At 54.2% G+C, this 24,799-nt stretch overlaps 2 protein-coding genes across 3 annotated transcripts in view; both read right to left on the bottom strand.

Annotated features, from left to right (window-relative positions):
* LOC139275321 (interferon-inducible GTPase 5-like) overlaps positions 1–24,799 on the bottom strand; it is a 314,503-nt gene that overhangs the window by 202,172 nt on the left and 87,532 nt on the right. The gene's annotated exons all lie outside the window — the stretch shown is intronic.
* On the bottom strand, positions 1,942–23,767 carry pgap2 (post-GPI attachment to proteins 2). Of its 2 annotated transcripts, XM_070891675.1 has the most exons (8): positions 23,708–23,736; positions 21,368–21,428; positions 20,022–20,187; positions 13,485–13,737; positions 7,530–7,636; positions 6,142–6,391; positions 5,874–6,027; positions 1,942–2,850 (listed from the first exon to the last, which is right to left on the bottom strand). In XM_070891675.1, exons 2-6 carry the CDS (start codon positions 21,385–21,387, stop codon positions 6,344–6,346), a joined length of 594 nt encoding a protein of 197 aa, XP_070747776.1. In that variant the 5' UTR covers positions 21,388–21,428; positions 23,708–23,736; the 3' UTR covers positions 1,942–2,850; positions 5,874–6,027; positions 6,142–6,343. The 2 variants fall into 2 exon arrangements, with proteins under 2 accessions (XP_070747776.1, XP_070747777.1); XM_070891676.1 differs by lacking the exon at positions 21,368–21,428 and having other exon boundaries at positions 23,708–23,767.

Below are 24,799 nucleotides of genomic sequence, written 5' to 3'. Positions count from 1 at the left end.
CTAGAACCAGGGGTCACAGTCTCAGGATAAGGGTCGTCCATTTAGGACTGAGATGAGGAGAAATTTCTTCACTCAGGGGGAGGTGAATCTTTGGAATTCTCTGCCCCAGAGGGCTGTGGAGACTCAGTCGCTGAGTATATTCAAGGCAGAGTTCGATAGATTTCTGGAGATTAAGGGAATCAAAGGATATGGGGATTGGGCGGGAAAGTGGAGTTGAGGTCTATGATCAGCCATGATCTTATTGAATGGCGGAGCAGGCTCGAGGGGCCGAATGGCCGACTCCTGCTCCTATTTCTTATGTTATGATGTATTGGCCTCGGAGGGAGTGGGTTTACCAGAATGATACCTCGGACTCCAAGGGTTAAGTTATGAGAGATTACACAAACTAAGGATGTATTCCCTGGAATTTTGAAGGTTAAGGGGGAATCTGATCGAAGTTTTCAGGATATTACAGGGAACAGAGAGGGTAGATAGAGAGAAATGTTCCTGCTGGTTGGGGAGTCTGGGACTAGGGACTCTAAGAATTAGAGCCAGACCTTTCAGGAGTGAAATTTGGAAACACTTCTACACACAAAGGGTGGGAGAAGTTTGGAACTCCTCCACAAACGGCAATTGATGCAAGATCAATTGTTCATTTTAAATCTGAGATTGATAAGATGTTTTTAACCAAACGTATTAAGGGATATGGGCCACAGGGCAGGTTTATGGAGTTAGGCCACAAATCAGCCATGATCTTATTGAATAGCGGAACAGGCTCGAGGGGCCGAATGGCCTCCTCCTGCTCCTGTGTTCCTATTGGCTGTAAAACGCATTGGAATATCCGGTGGTCGTGCCAGACACACAGTGGGTAGGCAGGGCCTGAGGGAGTGGTCAACGAAAGCTCTCTCCCCATAGCCCTGTATCAATCCCAAACTAATCCCACTGCCCCGCTCTCTCCCCATAGCCCTGTATCAATCCCAAACTAATCCCACTGCCCCGCTCTCTCCCCATAGCCCTGTATCAATCCCAAACTAATCCCACTGCCCCGCTCTCCCCATAGCCCTGTATTAATCCCAAACTAATCCCACTGCCCCGCTCTCTCCCCATACCCCTGTATCAATCCCCAAACTAATCCCACTGCCCCGCTCTCTCCCCATAGCCCTGTATCAATCCCCAAACTAATCCCACTGCCCCGCTCTCTCCCCATAGCCCTGTATCAATCCCCAAACTAATCCCACTGCCCCGCTCTCTCCCCATAGCCCTGTATCAATCTCAAACTAATCCCACTCTCCCTCTCCCCCCATCGTCCTGTATCTGAGGAAGGATATACTTGCCTTGGAGACAGTGCAACAAAGGTTCACCAGACTGATTCCTGGAATGAGAGGGTTGTCCTATGAGGAGAGATTGAGTAGATTGGGCCAATACTCTCTGGAGTTCAAAAGAATGAGAGGTGATCTCATTGAAACATAAAATTCTGAGGGGGATTGACAGGGTAGCTGCTGAGAGGTTATTTCTCCCCGGTTGGAGAGTCTAGAACCAGGGGTCACTAGTGGGCCCAAATTTCCCCATGAGTTGCCCCGTTTTTTTTTGGAGTAAGTAGCTATTTTTGGAGTAACTTATTGAACTTGCTCCAGTGTAAGTCAGTTAGTTAGGTTTTTTCCTAGTTTAGTTTGTTCTCTCCAAAAGGGGGCGTGACAAGCCACTTACATCTCTTCTGGCCATAGAAGCAAATTTGGCTAGCTAAAAGTTACTCCAAACTAACTTAGGCCAGTCTATGTGGCCACTTTTGTAGGCACAGAAAAACATTACCTACATTTAAGAAATCAGCGCAGGTAGCCAGAGATAGCGGGGGGGCGGAATTAGAGGATTCTAAAGCACTAAACACCTTCACAACATCAGCACAACATCACAACATCTTCAGCACAACATCAACAAAAATAAATGAAAGATAAATCAGCGACTGAATATAGAGCAGTCCTGCCTGGCCGACTGCAGAATGCACCGGCTAACCCTCCCGCCAGAGCTAGGGGCGGCAGGCACACATGACTGTCGGGGTGAGGGATTTTAGCTTTTTAAAGTTGGCCCTAAATGTTGCGTGGTTAAAATGGAACATGATTCAGTTTTGATGCAAAATATCTTTTATTGGATATTTTACAGTGCACTTCAACAACAACAACAACAACAACTACATCTCGGGGAAAGTGCACTTCCTCATAGGGTCGCTGATGGTGGTGGGGGGGCTGTTGGGGGCCCGGCTTGGGTCTGGCTGGTGGCTGGTGCGTGGATTGAAGTGGGAGTGACATTTGAGTATCTGGCCTTTGTGCCCTTATTGCAGAAGCCAGCTCCCTCATGGCATCTGCCACCGTCTGCACACCCTCTGAAATGCCCGGCCTCACTTCCCGTCTTAGTGCAGAGATTTCACCCGACAGTGTCGCAACCTCATCACGTACCCCACTGGCGGCGGCCACGACTGATCGGGTAAGGGCATTGATCTCCTCACCCAATGACATAACCTGATTAATCTCTGCATCTCAAGAGAGACGGCTCGACCTCTCCTTCCCCTCGCCGTGAGTCTGCCTAGTGGCACCCCTCCAGTGCGAGGCGCAGGCTGGGACGGTGGGGCATTGGGTGTCCCAAGATACATTACACGACCGCCACTGGGACCCACGACCTCGGAAGGTGTGAACCCATGGAATGTTGCCGAGGAGCTCATGGAGATTTCTGGCAGTGTGATGCCCTGTGATATGTCCTGATCCATATCGCGGTCAGCGTTCTCCCGAGCACACATTTCCATGGACCCCTCCTCCTCCCAGCCGCCTTGGTCTGGAGCGCACACATCTGGATCTTCAGGATGTTGAGGAGTGTCGTCTTCTGCAAAGTACAACAGAACAGTCAAATGGTTAGCAGCACAGGAGGGGGCAGGATGGGTGGCATGAGTGGTCTGACGCAAAACTAAAAATCATGGTTTAAAAACTAGTATTAAAACACTCTACCTAAACGCACGTAGCATTTGAAATAAAGTAAATGAGTTGACGGCACAAATCATTACAAATGGGTATGATTTGGTGGCCATTACAGAAACGTGGTTGCAGGGTGGCCAAGACTGGGAATTAAACATACAGGGGTATCTGACGATTCGGAAAGATAGACAAGAAGGGAAAGGAGGTGGGGTTGCTCTTTTAATAAAGGATGAAATCAGGGCAGTTGTGAGAGACGACATTGGCTCCAATGAACAAAATGTTGAATCATTGTGGGTGGAGATTAGAGATAGTAAGGGGAAAAAGTCACTGGTGGGCGTAGTTTATAGGCGCCCAAATAATAACTTCACGGTGGGGCGGGCAATAATCAAGGGAATAATGGAGGCAGGTGAAAAAGGAACGGCAGTAATCATGGGGGATTTTATCCTACATATCGATTGGTCAAATCAAATCGCACGGGGTAGCCTGGAGGAGGAATTCATAGAATGCATACAGAATTGTTTCTTAAAACAGTATGTTACAGAACCTACAAGGGAGCAAGCTATCTTAGATCTGGTCCTGTGTAATGACACAGGAATAATAAACGATCTCCTAGTAAAAGATCCTCTCGGAATGAGTGATCACAGTATGGTTGAATTTGTAATATAGATGGAGGGTGAGGAAGTAGTGTCTCAAACGAGCGTACTATGCTTAAACAAAGGGGACTACAGTGGGATGAGGGCAGAGTTGGCTAAAGTAGACTGGGAACATAGACTAAACGGTGGCACAATTGAGGAACAGTGGAGGACTTTTAAGGAGCTCTTTCACAGTGCTCAACAAAAATATATTCCAGTGAAAAAGAAGGGCGGTAAGAGAAGGGATAACCAGTCGTGGATAACCAAGAAAATAAAGGAGAGTATCAAATTAAAAACCAATGCGTATAAGGTGGCCAAGGTTAGTGGGAAACTAGAAGATTGGGAAAATTTTAAACGACAGCAAAGAATGACTAAGAAAGCAATAAAGAAAGGAAAGATAGATTACGAAAGTAAACTTGCGCAAAACATAAAAACAGATAGTAAAAGCTTTTACAGATATATAAAAAGGAAAAGAGTGACTAAAGTAAATGTTGGTCCTTTAGAAGATGAGAAGGGGGATTTAATAATGGGAAATGTGGAAATGGTTGAGACCTTAAACAATTATTTAGCTTCGGTCTTCACAGTGGAAGACACAAAAACCATGCCAAAAATTGCTGGTCACAGGAATGTGGGAAGGGAGGACCTTGAGACAATCACTATCACTAGGGGGGTAGTGCTGGACAGGCTAATGGGACTCAAGGTAGACAAGTCCCCTGGTCCTGATGAAATGCATCCCAGGGTATGAAAAGAGATGGCGGAAGTTATAGCAGATGCATTCGTTATAATCTACCAAAAGTCTCTGGGCTCTGGGGAGGTACCAGCGGATTGGAAAGCAGCTAATGTAACACCTCTGTTTAAAAAAGGGGGCAGACAAAAGGCCGGTTAGTTTAACATCTGTCGTGGGGAAAATGCTTGAAACTATCATTAAGGAAGAAATAGCGGAACATCTAGATAGGAATAGTGCAATCAAGCAGACGCAACATGGATTCATGAAGGGGAAATCATGTTTAACTAATTTACTGGAATTCTTTGAGGATATAACTAGCATGGTGGATAGAGGTGTACCGATGGAGGTATTTAGATTTCCAAAAGGCATTCGATAAGGTGCCACACAAAAGGTTACTGCAGAAGATAAAGGTACACTGAGTCAGAGGAAATGTATTAGCATGGATAGAGAATTGGCTGGCGAACAGAAAGCAGAGAGTCGGGATAAATGGGTCCTTTTCAGGTTGGAAATCGATGGTTAGTGGTGTGCCACAGGGATCGGTGCTGGGACCACAACTGTTTACAATATACATAGATGACCTGGAGGAGGGGACAGAGTGTAGTGTAACAAAATTTGCAGATGACACAATGATTAGTGGGAAAGCGGGTTGTGTAGAGGACACAGAGAGACTGCAAAGAGATTTAGATAGGTTAAGCGAATGGGCTAAGGTTTGGCAGATGGAATACAATGTCGGAAAGTGTGAGGTCATCCACCTTGGGGAAAAAAACAGTAAAAGGGAATATTATTTGAATGGGGAGAAATTACAACATGCTGTGGTGCAGAGGGACCTGGGGGTCCTTGTGCATGAATCCCAAAAAGTTAGTTTGCAGGTGCAGCAGGTAATCAGGAAGGCGAATGGAATGTTGGCCTTCATTGCGAGAGGGATGGAGTATAAAAGCAGGGAGGTCCTACTGCAACTGTACAGGGTATTGGTGAGGCCGCACCTGGAGTACTGCGTGCAGTTTTGGTCACCTTACTTAAGGAAGGATATACTGGCTTTGGAGGGGGTGCAGAGATGATTCACTAGGCTGATTCCGGAGATGAGGAGGTTACCTTATGATGATAGATTGAGTTGACTGGGTTCAGAAGGATGAGGGGTGATCTTATAGAAACATTTAAAATAATGAAAGGGATAGACAAGATAGAGGCAGAGAGGTTGTTTCCACTAGTCGGGGAGACTAGAACTAGGGGGCACAGCCTCAAAATACGGGGGAGCCAATTTAAAACCGAGTTGAGAAGGAATTTGTGGAATTCTCTGCCCAGGGAAGCAGTTGAGGCTAGCTCATTGAATGTATTCAAGTCACAGATAGATAGATTTTTAACCAATAAGGGAATTAAGGGTTACGGGGAGAGGGCGGGTAAGTGGAGCTGAGTCCACGGCCAGATCAGCCATGATCTTTTTGAATGGCGGAGCAGGCTCGAGGGGCTAGATGGCCTACTCCTGTTCCTAATTCTTATGTTCTTATGTTCTTATGACGCGTGGCAGGCCAGTCAGCAGGTTGATTTGAAGGGCGACGATGCATTTTAATGACTCACCCTCACGTGTGGGTCCAGCTTGTGCAGAGCGGATTCTTTTTCTGCCGGTGCGACTCAGCCAGGCAGCAACCCTCTGTTCCAGGGGTGATAGTTGGGGCAGATTGGGGCCCTCCTCCTGTTCTAAGTCTTTCCCTTTTGTTGTTGGCAATTTCTTCTGCAAAGATGAAAATATTAATTTTCAGACATGGTGCGTTTCTGATGGGCGGGACACAAACAGATGCTCACATTTCCCATTGCAATTCAATTTAAAGATGAAGATATTACTTACACTCACTACTTGGCCAGTGTCCTGGCATTTCTTCTGGCATTGGCTTCCAGATCTTGCGGTATTGACCCCAGCGGAGAATTCTTCTGCAACGAGGTTCCAGCGTCTTCTCATTTCCTCGGGTGAAACGTTTGACGGAGCACTCTTGCTGATATCCAGCTCCAGCCATTTCTCCTCAATGACAGTCACTAGTTTCTCCACTTCCTCATGGAGGAAATTCTTTGTTCATGTTGCACGCTCTTGCATCATTGGTCTATTGGACTTACACGCAGGTAATGTTCAAAAATCACAGTTCTCACCTTTCTTCCTCCTATCCAGCACTCCTTTCCACTCCCTCAGTCACACACAAATAAATATTTAAACCTTGCCTTTATATATATGCTCCATTATCAATGATACTTAATTGGCAGATTGCCATGTTTCCTGTTGCATTGCGCATGCGTGCACGCTGAACCGCCCATTGCGCATGCGTGCACGTCGAACCGCCCACTGCGTGCACGCCGAACCGCCCATTGCGAATGCCAAACCGCCCATTGCGCATGCGTGCACGTTGAACCGCCCATTGCGCATGCGTGCACGCCGAACAGCCCATTGCGCATGCGTGCACGTTGAACCGTCCATTGCGCATGCGTGCACGCCGAACAGCCCATTGCGCATGCGTGCACGTTGAACCGACCATTGCGCATGCGTGCACGTTGAACCGTCCATTGCGCATGCGTGCACGCCGAACCGCCCATTGCGCATGCGTGCACGCCGAACCGCCCATTGCGCATGCGTGCACGCCGAACCGCCCATTGCGCATGCGCGCACGCTCAAACGGTCATGCATCCCCCTGCCGGCACTCCATAAAACGCTGGGCTCAAGTCCCGCCACCCAGCCGGTTGCGCTGAGCTAACACGGCCGAAGCTCCCTCCGCCGCACACCCCCAGCACCCGCCTCCGCAGGCTCTGCGGCGCCAGGCCGATGGAACCTCACACTCGGTGGCAATTTTAAATGAAAGGTTCTGTGACACTGACCTCCCCCAACGTGAGGAAACAATCTCTCTCCCTGACTCGCTCGTCCACCCGCCCCACTCGTCCACCCTTTGTCAAAACCTTCATGCTATCAGCAAATGTTAAGATTGTGCTCCCTGTACTCAAACCCCAACAGTGTGAGCCCGGCAGTGTAGCCGGACTGACCCCAGTCCCAACTCTTCCATTCCAGCACCACCCATTCACCCAACACTTTGCTTCCTGCCCACCGGCCAACCCTCTATCCGCGCGACCTCGCGTACAGCACACGCCTCGGGCCGCGAGCAGGGCAGGCAATGGCTCACGGTCGAGTGTGTTTCTAAACAACGACATACAGGCAGTCAGACAGGTAGAGAGGAATGGAAGAACAGACGCAATTACCTCTGGACTTACTGTGTTCTCCTTGGTCCGTTGCCAGATGATGCAGGTGAGGATCATGTGGAGCATCGACGAAGCCATGAAGACGATAAACGCCTTCTCGTGGAGCCCTGTAACAGCAAGAACAGGAAGAGGAATGGTCAGGGCTGAGATCCTTCACAGCATGCCCCCACCGCCCCATCAATACCCGGACTCCGAACATCCACCCCACCGATACCCGGGATCGGGGATCGTTCCCCGCCGAGACCCGGGATCGGGGATCGTTCCCCGCCGAGACCCGGGATCGGGGATCGTTCCCCGCCGAGACCCGGGATCGGGGATCGTTCCCCGCCGATACCCGGGATCGGGGATCGCTCCCCGCCGAGACCCGGGATCGGGGATCGCTCCCCGCCGAGACCCGGGATCGGGGATCGCTCCCCGCCGATACCCGGGATCGGGGATCGTTCCCCGCCGATACCCGGGATCGGGGATCGTTCCCCGCCGATACCCGGGATCGGGGATCGTTCCCCACCAATAAACGGGATCGGAGATCGTTCCCCATCGATACCCGGGATCGGATATCGTTCCCCACCAATACCCGGGATCGAGGATTGTTCCCCACCCATACCCGGGATCGGGGATCGTTCACCATCAATACCCGGGATCGGAGATCGTTCCCCACCAATACCCGGGATCGGGAATCGTTCCCCACCAATACCCGGGATCGGGGATCGTTCCCCACCAATACCCGGGATCGAGGATCGTTCCCCATCAATACTCGGCATCGGGGATCGTTCCCCATCAATTCCCGGGATCGGAGATAGTTCCCCATCAATACCCGGGATGGGAGGATCGTTCCCCATCAATACCCGGGATCGAGGATTGTTCCCCACCAATACCCGGGATCGGGGATCGTTCCCCACCAATACCCGGGATCGAGGATCGTTCCCCACCAATACCCGGGATCGGGGATCGTTCCCCACCAATACCCGGGATCGGGGATCTTTCCCCACCAATACCCGGGATCGGGGATCGTTCCCCACCAATACCCGGGATCGGGGATCGATCCCCACCAATACCCGGGATCGGGGATCGTTCCCCACCAATACCCGGGATCGGGGATCGTTCCCCACCAATACCCGGGATCGGGGATCGTTCCCCACCAATACCCGGGATCGAGGATCGTTCCCCATCAATACTCGGCATCGGGGATCGTTCCCCATCAATTCCCGGGATCGGAGATAGTTCCCCACCAATACCCGGGATCGAGGATCGTTCCCCATCAATACCCGGGATCGAGGATCGTTCCCCATCAATACCCGGGATGGGAGGATCGTTCCCCATCAATACCCGGGATCGGGGATCGTTCCCCACCAATACCCGGGATGGGAGGATCGTTCCCCATCAATACCCGGGATCAAGGATTGTTCCCCACCAATACCCGGGATCGGGGATCGTTCCCCACCAATACCCGGGATCGGGGATCGTTCCCCACCAATACCCGGGATCGAGGATCGTTCCCCATCAATACCCGGGATCGGGGATCGTTCCCCACCAATATCCGGCATCGGGGATCGTTCCCCATCAATACCCGGGATCGGGGATCGTTTTCCACCAATACCCGGGATCGGGGATCGTTCCCCACCAATATCCGGCATCGGGGATCGTTCCCCATCAATACCCGGGATCGAGGATCGTTCCCCATCAATACCCGGGATCGAGGATCGTTCCCCACCCATACCCGGGATCGGGGATCGTTCCCCATCAATACCCGGGATCGGGGATCGTTCCCCATCAATACCCGGGATCGGGGATCGTTCCCCATCAATACCCGGGATCGAGGATCGTTCCCCATCAATACCCGGGATCGGGGATCGTTCCCCATCAATACCCGGGATCGGGGATCGTTCCCCACCAATACCCGGGATCGGGGATCGTTCTCAGCCAATACCCGGGATCGGGGATCGTTCCCCACCAATATCCGGCATCGGGGATCGTTCCCCATCAATACCCGGGATCGAGGATCGTTCCCCATCAATACCCGGGATCGAGGATCGTTCCCCACCAATACCCGGGATCGAGGATCGTTCCCCACCAATACCCGGGATCGGGGATCGTTCTCCACCAATACCCGGGATCGGGGATCGTTCCCCATCAATACCCGGGATCGAGGATCGTTCCCCATCAATACCCGGGATCGGGGATCGTTCCCCATCAATACCCGGGATCGGGGATCGTTCCCCACCAATACCCGGGATCGGGGATCGTTCTCAGCCAATACCCGGGATCGAGGATCGTTCCCCACCAATACCCGGGATCGAGGATCGTTCCCCACCAATACCCGGGATCGGGGATCGTTCTCCACCAATACCCGGGATCGGGGATCGTTCCCCATCAATACCCGGGATCGGGGATCGTTCTCCACCAATACCCGGGATCGGGGATCGTTCCCCATCAATACCCGGGATCGGGGATCGTTCCCCACCAATACCCGGGATCGGGGATCGTTCTCAGCCAATACCCGGGATCGGGGATCGTTCCCCACCAATACCCGGGATCGAGGATCGTTCCCCACCAATACCCGGGATCGGGGATCGTTCTCCACCAATACCCGGGATCGGGGATCGTTCCCCATCAATACCCGGGATCGGGGATCGTTCCCCACCAATACCCGGGATCGGGGATCGTTCCCCACCAATACCCGGGATCGGGGATCGTTCCCCACCAATACCCGGGATCGGGGATCGTTCTCCGCCAATACCCGGGATCGGGGATCGTTCCCCACCAATACCCGGGATCGGGGATCGTTCCCCGCCAATACCCGGGATCGGGGATCGTTCTCCACCAATACCCGGGATCGGGGATCGTTGCCCATCAATACCCGGGATCGGGGATCGTTCCCCATCAATACCCGGGATCGAGGATCATTCCCCATCAATACCCGGGATCGAGGATCGTTCCCCATCAATACCCGGGATCGAGGATCGTTCCCCATCAATACCCGGGATCGAGGATCGTTCCCCATCAATACCCGGGATCGGGGATCGTTCCCCATCAATACCCGGGATCGAGGATCGTTCCCCATCAATACCCGGGATCGAGGATCGTTCCCCATCAATACCCGGGATCGAGGATCATTCCCCATCAATACCCGGGATCGAGGATCGTTCCCCATCAATACCCGGGATCGAGGATCGTTCCCCATCAATACCCGGGATCGGGGATCGTTGCCCATCAATACCCGGGATCGAGGATCGTTCCCCATCAATACCCGGGATCGAGGATCATTCCCCATCAATACCCGGGATCGGGGATCGTTCCCCATCAATACCCGGGATCGGGGATCGTTCTCCACCAATACCCGGGATCGGGGATCGTTCCCCATCAATACCCGGGATCGGGGATCGTTCCCCACCAATACCCGGGATCGGGGATCGTTCTCAGCCAATACCCGGGATCGGGGATCGTTCCCCACCAATACCCGGGATCGAGGATCGTTCCCCACCAATACCCGGGATCGGGGATCGTTCTCCACCAATACCCGGGATCGGGGATCGTTCCCCATCAATACCCGGGATCGGGGATCGTTCCCCACCAATACCCGGGATCGAGGATCGTTCCCCACCAATACCCGGGATCGAGGATCGTTCCCCACCAATACCCGGGATCGGGGATCGTTCTCCACCAATACCCGGGATCGGGGATCGTTCCCCATCAATACCCGGGATCGGGGATCGTTCTCCACCAATACCCGGGATCGGGGATCGTTCCCCATCAATACCCGGGATCGGGGATCGTTCCCCACCAATACCCGGGATCGGGGATCGTTCTCAGCCAATACCCGGGATCGGGGATCGTTCCCCACCAATACCCGGGATCGAGGATCGTTCCCCACCAATACCCGGGATCGGGGATCGTTCTCCACCAATACCCGGGATCGGGGATCGTTCCCCATCAATACCCGGGATCGGGGATCGTTCCCCACCAATACCCGGGATCGGGGATCGTTCTCAGCCAATACCCGGGATCGAGGATCGTTCCCCACCAATACCCGGGATCGAGGATCGTTCCCCACCAATACCCGGGATCGGGGATCGTTCTCCACCAATACCCGGGATCGGGGATCGTTCCCCATCAATACCCGGGATCGGGGATCGTTCTCCACCAATACCCGGGATCGGGGATCGTTCCCCATCAATACCCGGGATCGGGGATCGTTCCCCACCAATACCCGGGATCGGGGATCGTTCTCAGCCAATACCCGGGATCGGGGATCGTTCCCCACCAATACCCGGGATCGAGGATCGTTCCCCACCAATACCCGGGATCGGGGATCGTTCTCCACCAATACCCGGGATCGGGGATCGTTCCCCACCAATACCCGGGATCGAGGATCATTCCCCATCAATACCCGGGATCGAGGATCGTTCCCCATCAATACCCGGGATCGAGGATCATTCCCCATCAATACCCGGGATCGAGGATCGTTCCCCATCAATACCCGGGATCGAGGATCGTTCCCCATCAATACCCGGGATCGAGGATCGTTCCCCATCAATACCCGGGATCGGGGATCGTTCCCCATCAATACCCGGGATCGAGGATCGTTCCCCATCAATACCCGGGATCGAGGATCGTTCCCCATCAATACCCGGGATCGAGGATCATTCCCCATCAATACCCGGGATCGAGGATCGTTCCCCATCAATACCCGGGATCGAGGATCGTTCCCCATCAATACCCGGGATCGGGGATCGTTGCCCATCAATACCCGGGATCGGGGATCGTTCCCCATCAATACCCGGGATCGAGGATCGTTCCCCATCAATACCCGGGATCGAGGATCATTCCCCATCAATACCCGGGATCGAGGATCGTTCCCCATCAATACCCGGGATCGGGGATCGTTCCCCATCAATACCCGGGATCGGGGATCGTTCCCCATCAATACCCGGGATGGGAGGAAGGGGAACTTAACATCTCTGAATCAATGGGACCTCAAGAGAGGCCCCTCGTCAGCCCTGCGCCCCGAGTAACGTCCCCGTGGGCAAGCATGGCAGAGCAAGGACGGGCGAACGTGGGCGAATGCGGGCGGGCGAGCAGGGACGGGCGCGGGTTGGCGGGCGAGCGCGGGTTGGCGGGCGAGCAGGGACGGGCAGGCGCGGGTTGGCGGGTGAGCGGCTGTCCGTGGGCGAATGCGGGCGGGCGAGCAGGGACGGGCGAGCGTGGGCGAAAGAGCAGGGACGGGCGAGCGTGGGCGAAAGAGCAGGGACGGGCGAGCGTGGGCGAAAGAGCAGAGACGGGCGAGCGTGGGTGAATCCTGGCGGGCGAGCAGGGACGGGCGGGCGCGGGTTGGCGGGCGAGCAGGGACGGGCGGGCGCGGGTTGGCGGGCGAGCAGGGACGGGCGTGGGTGAATCCTGGCGGGCGAGCAGGGACGGGCAGGCGCGGGTTGGCGGGCGAGCGGCTGTCCGTGGGCGAATGCGGGCGGGCGAGCAGGGACGGGCGAGCGTGGGTTGGCGGGCGAGCAGGGACGGGCGAGCGTGGACGAAAGAGCAGGGACGGGCGAGCGTGGGTGAATCCTGGCGGGCGAGCAGGGACGGGCGGGCGCGGGTTGGCGGGCGAGCAGGGACGGGCGCGGGTTGGCGGGCGAGCAGGGATGGGCGCGGGTTGGCGGGCGAGCAGGGACGGGCGGGCGCGGGTTGGCGGGCGAGCAGGGACGGGCGGGCGGGCGCGGGTTGGCGGGCGCGGGTTGGCGGGCGAGCAGGGACGGGCGGGCGCGGGTTGGCGGGCGAGCGGGGACGGGCGCGGGTTGGCGGGCGAGCGGGGACGGGCGCGGGTTGGCAGGCGAGCAGGGACGGGCGGGCGGGCGCGGGTTGGCGGGCGAGCAGGGATGGGCGAGCGTGGGCGTGGGTTGGCGGGCGAGCAGGGACGGGCGGGCGGGCGCGGGTTGGCGGGCGAGCGGCTGTCCGTGCACTCACAGTGGTTCTCCGTAGACGAGATGTAGGTGAGGATTAGCAGTGCTAGGTTCTCCAGCAGGTTGGAGAACAGGTTGGCCAAGCAGAGCGGGCCGTACCAGCGGCCCGGCGAGGGGACACGCCGGTAGTGGTTCCAGTACGTCACACCGACCAGCAGGCGAGGCGCCGAATGCAGGCCGATGCAGAACCGCCAGACATAGCGCTGCGGCGTCTCCCCTCCAATGGCAGCACTGATCGATGGCAGGTAGTTACGGACCTGGAGAAATAAATAGGGGCCTTAATATCCACAGCACTCGGGTACAAAGAAGAAAGACTTGCATTTATATAGCACCTTTCACAACCACCGGTCGTCTCAAAGCGCTTTACAGCCAATGAAGTACTTTTGGAGGGTAGTCACTGTTGTAATGTGGGAAACGCAGCAGCCAATTTGCGCACAGCAAGCTCCCACACACAGCAATGTGATAATGACCAGATAATCTGTTTTAGTGTTGTTGATTGAAGGGTAAATACTGGCCCCAGGACACCGGGGAGAACCCCCCTGCTCGTCTTCAAAATAATCCCATGGGATCCTTTACATCCACTTGAGGGGGCAGACGGGGAATCGGTTTAATGTCTCATCCGAAAGACAGCACCTCTGACAGTGTGACGCTCCCTCAGCACTGTCCCTCCGACAGTGCGGCGCTCCCTCAACACTGCCCCTCCGACAGTGCGGCGCTCCCTCAACACTGTCCCTCCGACAGTGCGGCGCTCCCTCAGCACTGTCCCTCCGACAGTGCGCGCTCCCTCAGCACTGCCCCTCCGACAGTGCGGCGCTCCAGCACTGCCCCTCCGACAGTGCGGCGCTCCCTCAGTACTGACCCTCTGACAGTGCGGCGCTCCCTCAGCACTCCCTCAGTACTGCCCCTCCGACAGTGCGGCGCTCCCTCAGTACTGCCTCTCCGACAGTGCAGCACTCCCTCACTACTGCCCCTCCGACAGTGCAGCGCTCCCTCAGCACTGCCCCTCCGACAGTGCAGCACTCCCTCAGTACTGCACTGGGGGTTTCAGCCCAGATTCCTGGAGTGGAACTTGAACCCACAACCTTCCGACTCGGGCGAGTGTGCTGCCCACTGAACCACAGCTGACACAGTGGGTAGAAGTTATGGTGCAGCTATACAAAGCCCTGGTTAGACCACACCTGCAATATTGCGTTCAGTTCTAGGCAACACAAGGAAGGAGGAAGTGCAGCGTAGGCTGAGCAGATACCCGGACTCCAAAGGTTAATTTACGAGGAGAGATTACACAAATTGGGGTTATATTCTCAAGAATTTAGACGGTTAAAGGGTGATCCGATTGAAGTTTTGAACAATAACTTGTATTTATATCACATCTTTAACATAATAAAATGTCCTAAGGCGCTTCACAGGCGTGTTATAAGACAAAAAAAATTAATTTGACACTGAGCCAGGAGAAATCAGGGCGGGTGACCAAGAGCTGGGTAAAAGAGGGAGGTTTTAAGGAGGAGAGAGAGGTAGAGAGGCGGAGAGGTTTAGGGAGGGAGTTCCAGAGCTTGGGGCCCCAGGCAGCTGAAGGCACGGCCACCGATGGTAAAGCAGTTATAAACATATAACGAGCATGGTGGATAGAGGTGTACCGATGGATGTGGTGTATTTAGATTTCCAAAAGGCATTCGATAAGGTGCCACACAAAAGGTTACTGCAGAAGATAAAGGTACGCGGAGTCAGAGGAAATGTATTAGCATGGATAGAGAATTGGCTGGCTAACAAAAAGCAGAGAGTCGGGATAAATGGGTCCTTTTCGGGTTGGAAATCGGTGGTTAGTGGTGTGCCACAGGGATCGGTGCTGGGACAACTGTTTACAGTATACATAGATGACCTGGAGGAGGGGACAGAGAGACAAAATTTGCAGATGACACAATGATTAGTGGGAAAGCGGGTTGTGTAGAGGACACAGAGAGGCTGCAAAGAGATTTAGATAGGTTAAGCGAATGGGCTAAGGTTTGGCAGATGGAATACAATGTCGGAAAATGTGAGGTCATCCACCTTGGGAAAAAAAACAGTAAAAGGGAATATTATTTGAGTGGGGAGAAATTACAACATGCTGTGGTGCAGAGGGACCTGGGGGTCCTTGTGCATGAAACTCTTTTCGGAGTAAACAAAAAACATTACACCGTGCCACCCGATCTGGGGGAAACACCAACATTTACAAGGCCCTTGTTTTTTGGGGGGGGGGTTTTTTGGGCACAGAATCAAATTTTTTTCCAAGTGCCCCCTATAAAAGAGGAGGGGGACACTAAAAGCACCGGCAATCAAAACAAATTAACTTAAAAACATAAATTAAAATTAAAATTTGGTTGCCGGGCGTGATGATGCACTCCAGTCCCTCCGGTGCCCACCTCTCGCGGAAGGCCGCGAGCGTCCTTGTGCATGAATCCCAAAAAGTTAGTTTGCAGGTGCAGCAGGTAATCAGGAAGGCGAATGGAATGTTGGCCTTCATTGCAAGAGGGATGGAGTACAAAAGCAGGGAGGTCCTGCTGCAACTGTACAGAGTATTGGTGAGGCCGCACCTGGAGTACTGCGTGCAGTTTTGGTCACCTTACTTAAGGAAGGATATACTAGCTTTGGAGGGGGTACACAGACGATTCACTAGGCTGATTCCGGAGATGAGGGGGTTACCTTATGATGATGGATTGAGTAGACTGGGTCTTTACTCGTTGGAGTTCAGAAGGATGAGGGTGATCTTATAGAAACATTTAAAATAATGAAAGGGATAGACAAGATAGAGGCAGAGAGGTTGTTTCCACTGGTCGGGGAGACTAGAACTAGGGGGCACAGCCTCAAAATACGGGGGAGCCAATTTAAAACCGAGTTGAGAAGGAATTTCTTCTCCCAGAGGGTTGTGAATCTGTGGAATTCTCTGCCCAAGGAAGCAGTTGAGGCTAGCTCATTGAATGTATTCAAATCACAGATAGATAGATTTTTAACCAATAAGGGAATTAAGGGTTACGGGGAGAGGGCGGGCAAGTGGAGCTGAGTCCACGGCCAGATCAGCCATGATCTTGTTGAATGGCAGAGCAGGCTCGAGGGGCTAGATGGCCTACTCCTGTTCCTAATTCTTATGTTCATTTTAAATCTGAGATTGAGAGATTTTTGTGAACCAAAGGTATCAAGGGATATGGTCCAAAGGTGGCTAGACGGAGTTAGATTGCAAATCAGCCATGATCTCATTGGGGATGAATGGCCTCCTCCTATTTCCTATGAGGAGCGCACAAAGTTGCTCGTCGTGTTTTTAAGCCCATAGTCACCATTGTAAATTGCTATAGCAGCATTTTCCATTCAATTTTTACTATGTCAACCGTCACAGTGTAGATGCCTCCTCTGCCACTAGATGGAGCATCTCTCTCGCTCTCAACGCCACCAACTTCATGTATGTAAAAATATTATATTCATAGATATAATAGGAGTGATGAAAGAATGGAGTAGGCGAGAGGGAAGCAGACAGTTGTCGGTGGTTGAGGGATTTAGAGCAAGGCGTTATCGATAGAAGATTAAATATAAGCGATTTGGAACAGAAGTCTGGAGAAACCTCTTGATGCATTTGCCCACCAAGTTCCCTAAACTCTTTATCCTCTTTTCCTGTATCCACCTACCCAAATCCAACCTTGAATATTCTCATAGTTTCTGCCGCAACCACTGACCCTGGGAGTGAATCACACAGCCTCACGACTCTCTGAAGAGCTCTCTCCTCCCCTCCGTTCGAAATCTCAAGTTTGATTGTCCGTCCCCTTGTTCGAGACCCTCAACGACTGGAAAAAGTCTGCTCTTAGGAACACAGGAACAGGAGGAAGCCATTCAGGCCCTTGAGCTTCCTCCAGCCATTCAATCAGATCGCGGCTGATCTGTATCTCAACAGATTTCCTGCCCTGGTTCCGTGACCCTGAATACCTCTTACCCAACAGACATCTATCAATCCCAGTTTTGAAATCTCCCATTGCCTCCCGGCCTCAACAGTTTTCTGGGGGAGAGAGTTCCAGATTCCCAGCACCCTTTGTGTGAAGAAGTGCTCCCTGACATCACCCTGAACGGCCGGGCTCTAATTTTAAGGTCCTGCCCCTTGTTCTGGACTCCCCCCACCAGAGGGAACAGTTTCTCTCGATCCACCCGATCGAATCCTGTAATCATCGTAAACCCCTCGATCAGATCGCCCTCAATCTTCTACACTCGAGGGATACAGGCCCAGTCTGTGCAGCCTGCCCTCGGGATTTAACCCTTTCAGCCCCTGCTGCCCTTGTCCTTCTAGGCGGTAGAGGTCGCGGGTTTGGGAGGTGCTGCCGAAGAAGCCTTGGCGAGTTGCTGCAGTGCATCTTGTAGATGGTGCACACTGCAGCCACGGTGCGCTGGCTGGTGTCGAGTTTCTCGAGTGTTGTTGAAGCTTCACTCATCCAGGCAAGTGGAGAGTATTCCATCACACTCCTGACGTGTTCCTTGTAGATGGTGGAAAGGCTTTGGGGAGTCAGGAGGTGAGACACCGCAAAATACCCAGCCTCTGTCCTGCTTTTAGAATCATACCAGCTCTCTGTAAGAGCACTTCAGCCAGTCCCACTCCCCCGCCCTTTCCCTGCAGTCCTGCAAATGTTTTCCTTCAGATACTTATCCAACTCCCTTTTGAAAGCCACGATTGAGTCTGCCTCCCCCACCTTCTCAGGCAGCGCATTCCAGATCCTAACCACTCGCTGCGTAAAGAAGTGTTTTCTTACATTGCCCTTTGGTTCTTCTGCCAATCGCCTTAAATCTGAGTCCCTCTGGTTCCCGACCCTTCCACCAATGGGAACAGGTTCTCTCTCTCTACTCTGTCCAGACCCGTCATGATTTTGAACACCTCGATCAAATCTCCTCTCAACCTTCTCTGCTCCAAGGAGAACAACCTCAGCTTCTCTAGTCTATCCACGTCACTGAAGTCCCTCATCCCTGGAACCATTCTGCTCCCTCTCTAAGGCCTTCACATCCTTCCTAAAGTGTGGTGCCCAGAATTGGACACAATACTCCAGCTGGGGCTGAACCAGTGTCTTATACAGGTTCATCATAACTTCCTTGCTTTTGTACTCTGTGCCTCTATTTATGAAGCCCAGGATCCCATAAGCTGTTTAACCGTTTTCTCAACCTGCCCTGCCACCTTCAGTGATTTGTGCCCATATACCCCCAGGTCTCTCTCTTCATGCACCCCCTTTAGGATTGTACCTTTTAATTTATATTGCCTCTCCTCATTCTTTCTACCTGCTCCATTATCTGAGGAGTTGTGAATGGAACTGAACACTGTGCAGTCATCAGTGAACATCCCCACTTCTGACCTTATGATGGAGGGAAGGTCATTGATGAAACAGCTGAAGATGGTTGGGTCTAGGACACTGCCCTGAGGAACTCCTGCAGTGATGTCCTGGGGCTGGGGTGATTGACCTCCCAACACCCACAACCATCTTCCTTTGTGCTGGGTATGACTCCAGCCAGTGGAGAGTTTTCCCCGATTCCCATTGACTTCACTTTTACTGGGGATCCTTGATGCCACACTCGGTCAAATGCTGCCTTGATGTCGAGAGCAGTCACTCTCACCTCACCTCTGGAATTCAGCTCTTTTGTCCATGTTTGGACCGAGGCTGTAATAAGGTCTGGAGCCGAGTGGTTCTGGCGGAACCCAAACTGGGCATCGGTGAGCAGGTTATTGGTAACACTGTCACTTGGCTGATGATTGAGAGTAGACTGATGGGGCGGTAATTGGTCCAATTGGATCTGTCCTGCTTTTTGTGGACAGGACATACCTGGGAGGTTTTCCACATTGTCGGGTAGATGCCAGCGTTGTAGCTGGACTGGAACAGCTTGGCTAGAGGCGCGGCTAGTTCTGGAGCCTGAGTAATCAGCAGGAGGTTTCCTTGCCCATGTGTGACCTGAAGCCAGGAGACTTCATGGAATCCAGAGTCAATGTTGAGGACTCCCTCCCGACTGTGTACCACTGAGCTGCCACCCCAGGTGGGTCTGTCCTGCCGGTGGGACAGAACATACCCAGGGATGGTGATGGAGGAGTCTGGGGCATTGGCTGAAAGGTAGGATTCTGTGAGTATGATGTCAGGCTGTTGCTAACTCCACTCCTGAAAGTTCTGGCTCGAACTTTTAGGCTATGCCCCCTAGTCCTAGAATTCCCCCAACGAGCAGATACGGTTTCTCTCTAACTCTTTTAAATAATGCAATTCAACCATGCACCCCCTTGTTAAAGGGGCATAACCACTGGAACCTGCAAACTAACCAAAAACGTTCAAGAAAACTGAACAAATCAAATCAACATGTGCTTTGCAGGGGTGATGATGCACTGCAGACCATCCGGTGCCCACCAGGAGTGCAATACTTTCTCTCTATCTACCCCATCCGTTCCCCTTAATATCTTGAAAAGTTCGATCAGATCACCCCTCAAGCGCCTCATTTCCGGGGAATACAACACACATCGAAGCGAGGGGAGCGGCAGACTGCCCCGCTCCACCCCACCGCCACTCACCTTGCAGTGTGTCGCTGTGGTCTCCTCGAAGTTAAACAGCAGCGACCAAATCACACAGAAGACGAAGCCAAAGAGCGGGCACATCACCGTGCCGACGGCCAAGGTGGTGAACCGTAGCCGCAGCAGGCCCGGGTCCTTATCCAGCGGCAGGAACAGGGGCAGCATCCTGCACATTACAACACAGAGAAAAGATTTACAGATCAACGATCGGCGGCAGACAACCAGCTCCGTCACACAAACAAACCCGAGGCCTGCACCAGGGCAGTACTGAGGGAGTGCCGCACTGTCGGAGGGGCAGTACTGAGGGAGTGCCGCACTGTCAGAGGGGCAGTGCTGAGGGAGTGCCGCACTGTCGGAGGGGCAGTGCTGAGGGAACGCCGCACTGTCGGAGGGGCAGTGCTGAGGGAGTGCCGCACTGTCGGAGGGGCAGTGCTGAGGGAACGCCGCACTGTCGGAGGGGCAGTGCTGAGGGAGTGCCGCACTGTCAGAGGGGCAGTACTGAGGGAGTGCCGCACTGTCAGAGGGGCAGTACTGAGGGAGCGCCGCACTGTCGGAGGGGCAGTACTGAGGGAGCGCCGCACTGTCGGAGGGGCAGTACTGAGGGAGTGCTGCACTGTCGGAGGGGCAGTACTGAGGGAGTGCCGCACTGTCGGAGGGGCAGTACTGAGGGAGTGCCGCACGGTCGGAGGGGCAGTACTGAGGGAGCGCCGCACTGTCGGAGGGGCAGTACTGAGGGAGCGCCGCACTGTCGGAGGGGCAGTACTGAGGGAGTGCCGCACTGTCGGAGGGGCGGTGCTGAGGGAGCGCCGCACTGTCGGAGGAGGGAGTGCCGCACTGTCAGAGAGGCAGTACTGAGGGAGTGCCGCACTGTCGGAGAGGCAGTACTGAGGGAGTGCCGCACTGTCGGAGGGGCAGTACTGAGGGAGTGCCGCACTGTCGGAGGGGCAGTACTGAGGGAGTGCCGCACTGTCGGAGGGGCAGTACTGAGGGAGTGCCGCACTGTCGGAGGGGCAGTACTGAGGGAGTGCCGCACTGTCGGAGGGGCGGTGCTGAGGGAGCGCCGCACTGTCGGAGGGGCAGTACTGAGGGAGCGCCGCACTGTCGGAGGGGCAGTACTGAGGGAGCGCCGCACTGTCAGAGGGGCAGTACTGAGGGAGTGCCGCACTGTCGGAGGGGCAGTACTGAGGGAGTGCCGCACTGTCGGAGGGGCGGTACTGAGGGATGAGACATTAAACTGTCTGTCCCGCTGCATCAGGTGTTCACTAACAAGGGCAGGGCATGACTCAAAGACAGGCTGTCCAGGCCGCTCTCTAATCCATTTCAACCAAAACTATCAAAAAGCAGACCTGGTCATTCCCCTTGTCATTTGTACGATCTTGCTGTGTGCAACCCCGCCGTCATATTCACCTGCAAAACAGACAGTGCGCTTCAAAGTTATTCAGTGCATGAAGCACTTTGCAGCTGTTCTGACATTACATGCCGTTATATAAATGCAAGTATTAATCGTACCAGACGGAGTGAATCGTTCCCTGATACCCGCTGTGCACTGTACATATACAGGAGACACTGAGTGTACAGTACCAGATGGAGTGAATCGTTCCCTGTTACCCGCTGTGTGCTGTACATATACAGGAGACACTGAGACACACATGGGCTGTACAGTACCAGACGGGAGTGAATCGTTCCCTGTTACCCACTGTGCACTGTACATATACAGGAGACACTGAGTGTACAGTACCAGACGGGAGTGAATCGTTCCCTGTTACCCACTGTGCACTGTACATATACAGGAGACACTGAGTGTACAGTACCAGACGGGAGTGAATCGTTCCCTGTTACCCGCTGTGTGCTGTACATATACAGGAGACACTGAGACACACACGGAGTGTACAGTACCAGACGGGAGTGAATCGTTCCCTGTTACCCACTGTGCACTGTACATATACAGGAGACACTGAGACACACATGGGCTGTACAGGAGCAGATGAATCGTTCCCTGTTACCCGCTGTGCACTGTACATGTACAGGAGCTGGCACTGGGATGAAGGATTACGCACACAGACTTTTAAATAAAATTCTACCACTTTGATGCAGCACCTTCTGATGTGGAAACATCTGGAAGAAGCTGTTCAGGTGATGAATGACTTTCCAAGTGCACAGAAGCAGAGTCGTCGTGTCGACAAACGCAACTACGTTCCAAAGGCAAATGAAGTTAGTCTGAGGGTTCAATGATTGTAGACTGGTCGGCCTCCCATCTGCCACCCTCCGTAAACTTTAGCTCACCCAAGACTCTGCTGCCCGACTCTGTCCCACTTTACAACCTGCCCACATCAACCCTCCGTGCTCACTGATTAGCGCTCTGACTGACCATGCTGCCATTTCTAACCTCGCCAGCTTTTTCTACATCTTTGTCTGATTGCAGCTCCGTGAGATCCCTTGGGATGTCTTTCCACATCCAGTGTGTTGTATAAATATATAAGGTTCTTCGAATACACTTCATCAACAATAGCAAGAACATAGAGCGGGGAGAGAATAAAAGGGGGCAAGGGTTATAACAGGCGTGGGAGACGATTTAAAATGTGGAAGTTAGGAAGTTGGGGGAACTTTTCACTGAAAGAGAAAGGGAGTTGTGGAATAGAGACATAGAAAATTGGTGCAGGAGTAGGCCATTCGGCCCTTCGATCCTGCACCACCATTCAATAAGTTCATGGCTGAACATGCAACTTCAGTACCCCATTCCTGCTTTCTCGCCATACCCCTTGATCCCCCTAGTAGTAAGGACTACATCTAACTCCTAAGATAGCAGGGAAACAGGTTGACGTGAAGAGGGTGCAGAGATTGACCAGAATGGTTCCAGGGATGAGGGACTTCAATGACGTGCAGGGACTGGAGAACCTGGGGTTGTTCTCCTTGGAGCAGAGAAGGTTGAGAGGCGATTTGATCGAGGGGTTCAAAATGATGAAAAGTTTTGATAGAATAAATAAAAAGAATTAAAGACTTGCATTTATATAGCGCCTTTCACGACCACTGGACGTCCCAAATCGCTTCACAGCCAATTAAGTACTTTTTGGAGTGTAGTCACTGTTGTAATGTAGGAAACGCGGCAGCCAATTTGTGCACAGCAAGCTCCCACACACAGCAATGTGATAATGACCTGATAATCTATTTTAGTGATGATGATTGAGGGATAAATATTGGCCCCAGGACACCGGGGAGGACGCCCCTGCTCTTCTGCAAAATAATCCCATGGGATCTTTTACATCCACCTGAGGCAGATAGGGCCTCGGTTTAACGTCTCATCCGAACGATGGCACCTCCGACAGTGCGGCACTCCCTCAGTACTGCCCCTCCGACAGTGCGGCACTCCCTCAGTACTGCCCCTCCGACAGTGCGGCACTCCCTCAGTACTGCCCCTCCGACAGTGCGGCACTCCCTCAGTACTGCCCCTCCGATAGTGCGGCGCTCCCTCAGTACTGCCCCTCCGACAGTGCGGCGCTCCCTGTCTCTCTCTGTCGGGCCTGATCCGGCTCTGCGGCCTAGCGGGCGCTCGGAAGCCTGAGCCTCGCGTGATTGCCGCGGCGGGTCTCGGGAGGTGGCGGCGCTTCAGCAACAAACAATGACCGGCGACGCCAGCAACACAGGCCGAGGTCGGGGCCGCGGGGGCCGGAATCCAAATAATCATCAACCTGAGCTCCAAGAGAGCGGCCCGGCTCCCGGTCTGGGCAGAGGGAGGGGCCTGAGATAGAGGGAGGAGCCTGGGGCAGGGGAGGGAGAGAGGGAGGGGCCTGAGATAGAGGGAGGAGCCTGGGCCAGGGGAGGGAGAGAGGGAGGGGCCTGGGACAGAGGGAGGAGCCTGGGGCAGGGGAGGGAGAGAGGGAGGGGCCTGGGACAGAGGGAGGGGCCTGAGATAGAGGGAGGGGCCTGGGACAGAGGGAGGGGCCTGAGATAGAGGGTGGAGCCTGGGCAGGGGAGGGAGAGAGGGAGGGGCCTGGGCCAGGGGAGGGAGAGAGAGAGGTGCCTGGGACAGAGGGAGGGGCCTGAGATAGAGGGAGGAGCCTGGGGCAGGGGAGGGAGAGAGGGAGGGGCCTGGGCCAGGGGAGGGAGAGAGGGAGGAGCCTGGGCCAGGGGAGGGAGAGAGGGAGGGGCCTGGGCCAGGGGAGGGAGAGAGGGAGGGGCCTGTGGCAGGTGAGAGGTCTGGGATAGGGGGAGGGGTCTGGGGCAGGGAAAGGGGTCTGGGATAGGGAGGGGCCTGAGATAGAGGGAGGGACCTGAGACAGGGGAGGAGATAGAGGGAGGGGCCTGGGGCAGGGGAGTGGCCTGGGATAGGGGGAGGGGTCTGGGGCAGGGGAGGGGCCTGAGATAGAGGGAGGGGCCTGGGACAGAGGGAGGGCCCTGGGATAGAGGGAGGGGCCTGGGATAGAGGGAGGGGACTGGGATAGGGGGCGGGGCCTGGGATAGAGGGAGGGGGCTGGGACATGGCGAAGGACCTGGGATAGAGGGAGGGGTCTGGGATAGAGTGAGGGGTCTTTGGCAGGGGGAGGGGACTGGGATAGGGGAGGAGCCTGGGACAGGGGGAGGGGCCTGGGATAGAGGAAGGGCCTAGGATACAGGGAGGGGCCTGGGATAGAGGGAGTGGTCTTGGATAAAGGGAGGGGCCTGGGATAGGAGGAGGGGCCTGGGAAAGGGGGCGGGGTGTGGTCTTGGATAAAGGGAGGGGCCTGGGATAGGAGGAGGGGCCTGGGAAAGGGGGCGGGGACTGGGTTCAGGAGGCCTGGGAT

Source organism: Pristiophorus japonicus, chromosome 10 (assembly GCF_044704955.1).
Source record: "Pristiophorus japonicus isolate sPriJap1 chromosome 10, sPriJap1.hap1, whole genome shotgun sequence".
Taxonomy (NCBI): Eukaryota; Metazoa; Chordata; class Chondrichthyes; family Pristiophoridae; genus Pristiophorus; species Pristiophorus japonicus.
The sequence above is the reverse complement of the archived record's forward strand: the minus strand, read 5'-3'. Positions and strand labels throughout refer to the sequence as shown.